Source organism: Humulus lupulus, chromosome 8 (genome assembly GCF_963169125.1).
Source record: "Humulus lupulus chromosome 8, drHumLupu1.1, whole genome shotgun sequence".
In the NCBI taxonomy this organism is placed as follows: domain Eukaryota; kingdom Viridiplantae; phylum Streptophyta; class Magnoliopsida; order Rosales; family Cannabaceae; genus Humulus; species Humulus lupulus.
In genome coordinates this window covers 15,308,397-15,319,621 of record NC_084800.1, presented here as the reverse complement: position 1 = coordinate 15,319,621, position 11,225 = coordinate 15,308,397, and the positions used below count along the sequence as shown (strand labels likewise).

General features: G+C 39.5%; 2 protein-coding genes and 1 non-coding gene across 3 annotated transcripts; 1 reads left to right on the top strand and 2 right to left on the bottom strand.

Moving 5' to 3' along the window:
* Nucleotides 1-5,654: 5,654 nt before the first annotated feature.
* On the bottom strand, nucleotides 5,655-7,338 carry LOC133795068 (uncharacterized). The gene is made up of 3 exons (XM_062232520.1): nucleotides 6,787-7,338; nucleotides 6,534-6,648; nucleotides 5,655-6,334 (listed from the first exon to the last, which is right to left on the bottom strand). Exons 1-3 carry the CDS (start codon nucleotides 7,336-7,338, stop codon nucleotides 5,655-5,657), a joined length of 1,347 nt encoding a protein of 448 aa, XP_062088504.1.
* Nucleotides 7,339-7,404: 66 nt separating this feature from the next.
* Nucleotides 7,405-9,759, bottom strand: LOC133795067 (uncharacterized). The gene is made up of 2 exons (XM_062232519.1): nucleotides 8,256-9,759; nucleotides 7,405-8,204 (listed from the first exon to the last, which is right to left on the bottom strand). The coding sequence occupies exons 1-2, from the start codon at nucleotides 9,757-9,759 to the stop codon at nucleotides 7,405-7,407; spliced, it is 2,304 nt and encodes a 767-aa protein (XP_062088503.1).
* Nucleotides 9,089-9,195, top strand: LOC133799005 (small nucleolar RNA R71). The gene has a single exon (XR_009876215.1). It is a non-coding gene; the product is annotated as a small nucleolar RNA R71 (small nucleolar RNA).
* Nucleotides 9,760-11,225: the final 1,466 nt, after the last annotated feature.

Sequence of the window (11,225 nt, the reverse complement as noted above, 5' to 3'; positions counted from 1 at the left end):
TTTTGAATAACCCTTAACCTAAAAGAAACTTAGCCAACAATCATGATGAAAAACATAACCAAAATAAAAGAATAGAAGAGTTTAGAGAAGAAGAAAACTATTGAAAAAGTTGAATGCGATCGTCCTTCTTCTCCTGCGCTCTCTCTGTGTTTCTCTCTCTAAAATCGTGTATCTAAAACTTTTTTTACGAATATGACCTAATCCCCCTTTTATTTCCCGTCCAAAAATTAAGAAAAAACGAATTTAAATTTGAATTCAGACGCGTGCCGCAGCAGCCATATTTCCTTGCCGCGGCACGAGGCTTCAGATATGCGATATAGGCTTTGCGTGCCGCGGTATGCAACTTTCCTTGCCGCGGCACGAGACTCTCTGTTTCTCTTGTAGCGGCAGGGACTTTTCCCTGTAGCGGCAAGGACCTCTCTGACTTGCCTCGTAGCGGCAGGGACTTTTCCCTGTAGCGGCAAGCTCTCAGATTTCTCGTGCTTTTGTTCTTTTCTCGATTTTTCTTCTCTTTAACACTTTACTCCAATGATTAGAATCCTACAAAATCATCATTCAACCAAAAATCATCAAAAATATACAATTATCCTTAAAAATAATGATTTAGATTAAATGAAACAAATTAACAAAACGATTCTAACTATCCCTAAACACAATACTTATGAACACAAAATCTGATAAGTAGAAAGGTAAATTTTATACAAAAATATACTTATCAAATTCCTCCACACTTGAGCTTTGCTAGTCCCTTAGCAAACCCACTAGACTCTAAACAAAACTAAAAACTAACACAAAGGCGGTCTCACTGAATACGATGATTGTCTCAGAGAATTACACTAAAAGATTATGCTATAGTGACTTTGAATTTCATAACCATCAGATTTTCAACTCCTAAATTGATGAACCACTTGAAATTTATCTTAAACCACGAGTTATAACAGTCATACTTACCAGCTCACTTGAATCAAGATGAATTTATACATGTCGTTTTATTCATATTTTTTTTTTTAGCAAACTAGCCCCTCATTAGAAAATGAGTATATATATAAAAAGGACAACCACTCCATAGACAATAACCAATTACTCTCCACTAATATAAACACACAGAGTCAAAAATCAAAAGGTCTTTATCAGCTTGTAATGTATGGCTAGGGTGCAGGGTAGATGAGAATGATACATTTAGGCTCATATTACACCATAGCATACCTAATATAGACTTTATTTACTTTTTTTTTTCTCGTTTTCTACTTTGGATCTTCTTCCCTAATTCCCTCATAGTTTTCATACATTATTGATCTCTCTATTTTCCCCCACACTTATTTTCATGCAAATTTTTTTTTTTTTTTTCTTTTTCTCTTTTTCTTTTTCTTTGCTTTTAACATATTTCTTGGGGATAAATAGTAGATTTCACACTTATAACCACATCATATACAGAAACTCTTACTATACTTCTCTTTCTTTTTTTTTTTCATATAACCTTTCATCCCAAAGTACACATAACCCTTCATCCCATAGTAGAAATTTAACTAGCTAAGCCATGGTGCAATGGGTTATCAACATAGATAAAAAAAATAAAGAGGTTTTGGGTTAAGTAATGAGTTTTCATCGAAAAAAAAAAAATGGTCTATAAAGCTCAAAACAGGGAACTAAGGATACATTATTGATAAGGTAGGCTTGAAAGGCTCAAACGATCCAAAGAAATTGCCTTTATCATTTTCCTAATTCTGTGCACTTATGATTTCGCCTCAAGCAATTAACTAGTGTGTTCTAGAGTGGCGGGGGCTAAGTTGTATATATCTATATTTTTTTTTTTTTTTTCGGCATGCATAAACTATTCCTAAAACAAGTAAGTAGCAAATCTAACTGTAATAAATCGCTATTTAAATCACAAATTCAAGTAGTCATCAAAACAGGAGTCAATCACACGAATCATAATCTATCCATCATCTTCTAGCATTCAAGTTTAGTGTCACTCATAAACTCATCATCGACCATTGCATTCAATAAGACCAGCCCCAGACACAAGACAAAACAACACACACAAACACTTATAAACAAAGAAAATTAACCAGACAAACAATTTGTTACCCGTCCCTCACACTTAAATTGAACATTGTCCTCAATGGAAATAAGTACAAATTGAGACAAGAACAGTAAATAAAAGAAAAATAAGAAAAGAAAATTAAAGAAAATAAAAGAAAAATAAGAAAATAAGAAAAAAGAAAACTCCCTCATCAGTTGCGACTAAAAGTGTCATCCTCATCATAGTTGAACTCCTCTGTGCCACCTGCTTCATCATCATCTCCATATTCCTGAGTGTGACTCGGCGGCATTGGAACAGCTGGAGGATACGGTGGCAGCCACATTGGGGCCGGTGGGAATGCAGACATATCCGCCCCTAGATGGGTTTGCTGCATCCTGAAACACAAGTCCTGATAGCTAGCCAACTCCATCATTCTTTGATTGTGAGCCACCATCTCTTCATGATATGCTCGAATATCAAGACGAGCATGATAAAGTTCATTCTCCATGGTGGCAACCCGATCAGTAAGTGTCCTGGTACGGCCAGTGTGAGGCTGAACAGGTGCATGTGAAGAAGATGCAGGTTGCGCATAAGATGTGGCCGTGGGTTTGTCAAATCGCTGAATAGTATTCCTGTCAATGATATGCATTGGGTTTATTACCTCCTCATTATCATTCCAGCGCACACCGGCTTGCCTGCATAAGTCGATGAGGAGGGAAGGATGGTAGAACCCGTACTGTGTGCTAGCCATACTCTTCAGAATAGAGGCGTGAATGATCTTGCCAATGTCAATAGTCTCGTTGGTCATAATAGCCCTCAACAAATTCCCATAGGCCAAATCAACTGTTCCAAAATGTTTTGTTGGGAATAGTTTTGGCCTAACAAAACGATGCCATGCCTTAAGTTCATAGTCCATATACTTGGACTCCAGTTTGTGTGACAAGGCATTCTCTGTCGTCCTCCACCGTGCTCCTCGAATGCCAATAGCCTGAATGATGGCATCAGGATCCAAGTTATGTTCAGAGGCATTGAATTTATCATCTGGAATGTCCGGCAAACCGTAGTAACGGTTTATAGTAGAAGCTGAATAAGCAACAGGAACACCCCGAACCACCACCTGTAAGTTCTTGCAATCAATGGCATTGGCATAAAACTCACGAACTACGGATACTACTGCAGGCTGTGGTTGAGCACATAGTTTTTGCCAGCCCCTCTGTTCAATTATACTCATCAACCTCAGATAAGGGTGATGCATGTCTAGATCGAAGCCCCTCTCAGCCACCCAAGCTTTCTTCTTATCAATTGCCTCTTTATAACTTTCGAAAGCTTCTTTGGAGGTGAATTTCTTGGTATCATATTTGACTTTGGTTGTGTTCGACGGCCCTGCTTCAGTTCGTGATCGCTTGCTTGACATTATAGCACAGGCAAAATTGGAGGATGAAGGTCTTTAAGGTGATAAAAATCAACAATGAATGACACAGCACAGAGCAAACAATGTATAACCTTCAAATGTGACTATGCAACTCACTGATGCATTTCGTCGAACAGGTGGTGTGCACACTTTAAAACTCCAAGGATCACAAAATTATAGCTTCAAATGATGAATCCAATCTAGACACTGTAAAATCGTGCGTGAGCTGCCCTTGATCTTGCTTTTAGCCCGTGCAAACACTGCTTAAAGGGTAGGAATGGGTAATGGGTGTTGTGGGTGGCCAAGGATGATGAACTTGAGGAATGGGAATGGATGATGGGTATGGTGGGGTTGAGCAATTTGATGTTGGTGTAATGAGGGTGAGGAGGTTTGAGGAGATGGGAGTGATGTTTAGGGCTGAGGAGAAGAAGAAGAGTGGGGATTGTAGGATAGGTTTGTGTTTTGAGAGATGGGTGAGTGAATGGGAAAAATGAAAGAAAAAGGGGTTTTAGGGATTTCTGGGCACGTGCCGCGGCAAGCATGTTTATGTGCCGCGGCATGGAAGGCTTGGCTTAGGGGTACTAGTCACGTGTCGCGGGAGGCAACTTTCTATACCGCGGCACGTTACTCTCTGTTTGTGGGCTCGATCACGTGCCGCGGCAGGCACTTTTATGTGCCGCGGTATGGTGCCTTTTTCTGCATTTTATTTATTTATTATTATTTTTTTTTATTTTTTTTTTCACGATTTTCACGGTTTAACTGAATACATAAAATTGTAAATAAACTAAATGTTCAACTGAAAAATAAAAATAAAAATAAAAAATAACTAAAACTGAAAACAATAAAGATGGCTACGTTTAACGTCGCTAGCTCGACTTAGAACTTCAATCTTCATCCACATAAACGGGGTCTTCAAGGTACATCACATGAACCTACTCATCCTCCGCCATTGACTCATAGTAGGGCTTCAATCTCTGACCATTCACCTTGAATGACTTTCCGGTACTTGGACTTACAACTTCGACCGCTCCATGAGGAAAAACCTTGGTAACAATGAACGGACCTAACCAGCGAGACTTCAACTTCCCAGGAAAGAGTTTAAGGCGAGAGTGATACATGAGAACTTTCTGACCTTCCACAAAGCTCTTCCGAAGAATATATTTGTCATGAAAAGCTTTGGTTTTCTCCTTGTAGATTTTCAAACTCTCATATGCTTCATTGCGTATTTCTTCTAACTCATGCAATTGAAGCATTCTTTGTTGTCCTACAGCAACCATGTCCATGTTACACTTCTTTACAGCCCACCACGCCTTGTGCTCTAGCTCCACCGGTAGATGGCAAGGTTTCCCATACACCAACCGATAAGGTGACACACCGATAGGTGTTTTATATGCCGTTCGATACGCCCACAAGGCATCATCAAGCCTTGTACTCCAATCTTTCCGGTTTGGATTTACAGTTTTCTCAAGAATCAATTTAATTTCACGATTAGAAACCTCCGCTTGCCCGTTGGCTTGTGGATGATAAGCAATTGTCACCTTGTGAGTTACACTATAGCGTCGAAACAATGCTTCTATACTCTTGTTACAAAAATGAGTGCCTCGATCACTAAGTATAGCCTTAGGTGTACCAAAACGCACAAAAATATTGGAGCGAATGAAATTCACTACTGTTTTTGAATTGTCCGTTCTAGTTGCAATCGCTTCCACCCATTTAGACACGTAGTCTACCGCCAATAAAATATATTCATAGCCGAAAGAGGATGGGAATGGTCCCATGAAATCCATACCCCAAACATCAAAGATCTCAAGAATTAAAATAGGAGTTTGAGGCATTTGATCCTTGGCCGTTATGTTACCAACTCGTTGACAACGATCACATGCCTTACAATAAGCATAAGCATCTTTGAAAATTGTGGGCCAATAGAAACCGCTGTCAAATATCTTACGAGCTGTCCTCTTAGGTCCAAAGTGTCCACCACAAGCATAAGCATGACAAAAAGCAAGGATGGAACGAAATTCAGATTCAGGTACACACCTTCGAATGATTTGATCAGTACAATGCTTCCAAAGATAAGGTTCATCCCATATGTAGTGGCGAGCATCATGCTTGATCTTGTTCCGTTGTGCTTGTGTGAGATCACTTGGTAACTCTTTTGAAGCAAGGTAGTTTACAATGTCGGCATACCAAGGAATAACTTCTTGCATGGCGAGGAGTTGCTCATCCGGGAAATTTTTCTTCTATGGGCAAATTATCTTCATCCCGAATAAGACGACTCAAGTGATCCACCACCCTATTCTCCGAACCCTTTTTATCTTTTATCTCCAAATCAAACTCTTGAAGAAGTAGAATCCACCGGATCAGCCGAGGCTTGGCTTCTTTCTTTGCCAATAAATAGCGAAGGGCAGCATGGTCGGTATACACAATCACTTTAGTTCCAATCAAGTATGACCGAAACTTTTCCAATGCAAAAATGACCGCCAAGAGCTCTTTTTCAGTGGTGGAATAATTAAGTTGAGCATCATTAAGAGTGCGAGAAGCATAATATATAACATGAGGAAGCTTGTCAACTCGTTGCCCAAGAACAGCGCCCACGGCATAGTCACTTGCATCACACATGAGTTCAAATGGTAACTCCCAATTCGGTGGCTGAATTATAGGAGCTGTAGTTAGAGACTCTTTTAATAGGTTGAAAGCCATGAAACACTTGTCATTAAATTCGAACTTTACATCTTTTTGGAGAAGGTTGCATAGAGGTGTGGAAATTCTAGAGAAATCCTTTATAAATCTCCGATAAAACCCTGCATGACCAAGGAATGATCTTACTTCTTTCACACTAGTCGGAGATGGTAGAGAACGAATTAAATCAATCTTTGCCTTATCAACCTCTATTCCCTTGACTGAAATCACATGACCCAAAACTATACCTTGGCTTACCATAAAATGGCATTTTTCCCAGTTGAGCACAAGGTTAGTTTCAATACACCACTGGAGTACCAAAGTGAGATTATGAAGGCATCGATCAAATGAGTCACCATAAACACAAATGAGTCACCTCGATGATGTTTTCAATATAATCTGAAAAAATGCTCATCATACATCGCTGAAATGTGGCCGGAGCATTACATAACCTAAACGTCATGCGTCGGAAAGCGAATGTACCAAAAGGGCATGTAAAGGTTGTCTTCTCTTGATCTTCAGGAGCTATAACAATCTGATTATATCACGAATAACCGTCAAGAAAACAATAATAAGGATGACCCGCCAACCTCTCAAGCATCTGATCAATGAACGGTAATGGAAAGTGATCTTTTCGGGTTGTCGCATTCAACTTTCGGTAGTCTATACAAACTTGCCACCCGGTTTGCATTCTTTTTGGTACCAGCTCGTTTTCATCATTCTTTACCACTGTGATTCCTGACTTCTTTGGCACTACCTGAACAGGACTCACCCATTGACTGTCTGAAATTGGGTAAATAATACCCACACTAAGGAGCTTCAGTATCTCCTTTTTCACAACCTCCATCATAGGTGGATTCAATCTCCGTTGCGCCTCACGTGTTGGTTTAGACCCTTCTTCAAGTAAAATTCGGTGCATGCACATGGAAGGGCTAATCCCCTTAATATCCGCAATAGACCAACCAATGGTTGTTTTATACTCTCGGAGTACTCTCATTAATTTTTCTTCTTGACCTTGGTTAAGATTTCTTGCAATTATAATAGGAAGTGTCTCGTTCTTCCCCAAGTAAACATATTTGAGATGCTCCAGAAGAGGCTTCAATTCAAGTGTAGGAGCTTGAATAATTGATGGCTGCAATTTCTCATTAGAAATCGGCAAATTAAGAAATGCAACCTTCTTAAAAGTCTTGTCAAAACCACTATTGAGTGTGGTTATGACATCCATGATCTCATGAGACAAATCTTCATCGGTCAACACAAGATGCTCTCTCAACGCAACCTCCAAATCATCTTAACTATGCAAATCTAAAACTCGTTGAGAAAGAATATCCAACACATCAAGAGAGTAAACAGCATGTACATCACTTGGATACCTCATAGCCTCAAAAATATTAAATCGAATTGTCTCCCCATCAAATTCCATGGTCAACGTACCGTCATGCACATCAATCTTAGTTCTCGCAGTCTTCATGAATGGTCTCCCCAACAAAATTGGAGTGGAGCATGGAATAGATTCATCTTCCATATCAAGAACATAAAAATCAGCCGGAAACACCAATTCATTTACTTGAACTAAAACATCTTCTATTACACCCCTGGGATAAGCATTCGACCGATCAGCAAGTTGAATAATCACCCCTGTCTCTTCAAGTGGATCGAGATTCAATGAAGCATAAATGGAGAATGGCATGACATTGATAGAGGCTCCCAAATCCAACATACATCGCTCAATTCTTTTATTACCAATAGTGCAAGGGATAGTAAAAGTACCAGGATCCTTACACTTTGGTGGAAGCTTCTTTTGTAGAACTGCGGAAACATTCTCCCCCACACTAACTTTTTCATTACCCCTCAACTTACGCTTATTAGTGCACAACTCTTTCAGAAACTTGGCATAGCGCGACACTTGTTTAATAGCGTCAAGAAGAGGGATATTCACTTCTACCTTTCGAAATGTATCAAGAATTTCCTTGTCAACCTCTTCCTTTTTAGTCTTTTTCAGTCTGCTTGGGAATGGAGGTGGAATGACAATAGTAGGCTTAGGGCTGAGTTGTGTAGGGGTGGTTGGCTTTGGAGGAACATCTTCATTAACTGAGCAATCAACTTGTGGCTTGGATGACAATTTACTGGGCAATTGAGGACTAGGTGGATCATATTGCGTCCCACTGCGCAAAGTCACTGCACTAGCATTCTCCTTGGGATTCATCTCAGGTTGTGAAGGCAATTTATTTGATAGATGAGCCTCCAACCGGTTATATGATGCTGCTAATTGTCCCACCTGATTCTCCAAACTTTTGATGGACGCTTGGGTGGTTTGCTGAAATTGAAGAGTATTTGTAGCAAGTGCATTGATTAAATCCTCAGTAGAAGTTTTGGCACTTGGTTGTGGAGCAGCCTGCGGTGGTTGTGATGGTCTAGGTACATAATTATTTTGAGACCTCTGTTGTGTAGTGAAACCAGGTGGTCTTGCTGCTGTTGGTTGTTGAGCTATTTGTTGATGATTCCCATATCGAAGGTTTGGATGATCACGCCAGCCAGGATTATAAGTTTGTGAAAATGGTTCATAATACATCTGACGTAATTGACCAGGAAAATTTCCCACAGCATTAACACCCTCAGTTTCTCCCTCTACTAGAGTGGGGCACGTATCAGTAGGGTGCCCCACTACTTGACAGATTCCACATGGCTGCACCTGTTGGCCCAAAGCTAGTTGTTGTACCACTGCAGTTAATTGAGCCAATTGTTGACCCAGCTGATTAGCATTAGAGGTGCTCACTTCATTAGCTGATTTGGGCGGTGGAACAGGATCTTGACGAATGCCAAACTGTTGTGAGTTAGCAGCCATATTAGAAATCAAGCTCCTGGCTGCAGCAGGAGTCTTATCAACTAGTGCACCCCCACTGGCTGCATCAATCATACTCCTATCCAGTGATTGTAATCCTTCATAAAAGTACTGAATGAGGAGCTGTTCACTTATCTGATGATGAGGGCAGCTAGCACACAACCTCTTAAATCTCTCCCAATACTCATACAAAGACTCTCCTGTATACTGCCTTATACCACAGATCTCCTTCCTGATGCTTCCAACTTTAGATGCCGGAAAGTATCGTTCTAGGAACATAGTCTTCATACCATTCCAAGTTTCAACAGTACCAGGTGGAAGATAGTACAACCACTCTTTAGCTGCATCCTTTAGAGAGAAAGGAAAAGCTCGCAGCTTAATCTGTTCCTCAGTCACTGCAGCGGGTTTCATACTAGAACAGACAATATGAAACTCCTTCAAATGTTTATTCGGATCCTCACCAGGCAGCCCATGGAAAGAAGGCAATAAGTGGATGAGGCCCGACTTCAGCTCAAAGTTTACATCCAACGGTGGATATTGGATGCATAGTGGTTGTTGGTCAAGATTTGGCGCTGCCAACTCTTTCAATGTCCTTTCCTGAGCCATTGTTCTATAAGATCGAACTGAATCGTCAGAATCAGATTCATTGTCAGACGGTAATGGCACTTTAACAGGATTTTCTTGCGGAGCAAGACGTTGAAAGAGCAGATTATTAGTAATAATTCTTGAAGACCGAGAGGCTGACGATGACTCAAGATACTGCTTGATTGCTTCCAACCTGTTCTGAGTGTCTTCGCCAGACATATAACTCTGAGATACCAAGAGAAATCAAGTTAGTAAAAGTAAACCAATATGAATAATAAAAAGAATTAAATAGTTCCTCGGCAACGGCGCCAAAAATTTGATGCGTGTCGTATTGCGTACCAAATTTAACAAATACTTTATTTACTCTAAAACCAATTATTTAGTATAACGGCAAATAGAGGTCGAACCCAAGGGAACTATATTCAGTTTATTATTCACAAAAGCTTAACAAAGTTAAATTGGAAAGGGGGGTTTTGAAAAGTAAAAGTAAAAGCAAGAATTAAGAAAACAATTGATAGCAAGAAGAGATTAACAACGATTTTAAAGACGGTTAAGAATTATTCTCCACCTCAGACAATCATGCATGATCATCAATAATAAATATTATTCCGATTCCAATTAAACTATTAACCCCACAGATAATGCTTAAGCAGTCAATTATCCCAATCTCCCTATCACAATCAATTACGGCTTAGCGCTCAATAATCAATTCTTTTTACCAAACAACAAACCTATTAAGCATACGATTCATTCAATTTAGTAAAAGCATTAACAACAGTGGAGATAGGTTAATCTAGGCAATAAATCAATGAAGCATTTAATTCATTTAACCTAGGTACTATTCTTCATCACAATCAACAACGCTTTTGACCACATCATCAATTGCAATTTATCACAAACACTTAGAATCCTAAACTATTAGGTGAATAGAAATTCTAAGATGACAGTAAAATAATGCAAGCCCTAATTAGTTGTACACCCTAACAAGGAATCACAATATTTCATATAATAGGCATAAAAGAATAGAAGCAATTTAACATTATGGAAATCAAGAACAATATTCACATCTCAAATCAAACATTCATGTCTGGGTTTTGAATAACCCTTAACCTAAAAGAAACTTAGCCAACAATCATGATGAAAAACATAACCAAAATCAAAGAATAGAAGAGTTTAGAGAAAAAGAAAACTATTGAAAAAGTTGAATGCGATCGTCCCTCTTCTCCTGCGCTCTCTCTGTGTTTCTCTCTCTAAAATCGTGTATCTAAAACTTTTTTTACGAATATGACCTAATTCCCCTTTTATTTCCCGTCCAAAAATTAAGAAAAAATGAATTTAAATTTGAATTCAGACGCGTGCCGTAGCAGCCATATTCCTTGCCGCGGCACGAGGCTTCAGATATGCGATATAGGCTTTGCGTGTCGCGGTATGCAACTTTCCTTGCCGCGGCACGAGACTCTCTGTTTCTCTTGTAGCGGCAGGGACTTTTCCCTGTAGCGGCAAGGACCTCTCTGACTTGCCTCGTAGCGGCAGGGACTTTTCCCTGTAGCGGCAAGCTCTCAGATTTCTCGTGCTTTTGTTCTTTTCTCGATTTTTCTTCTCTTTAACACTTTACTCCAATGGTTAGAATCCTACAAAATCATCATTCAACCAAAAATCATCAAAAATATACAATTATCCTTAAA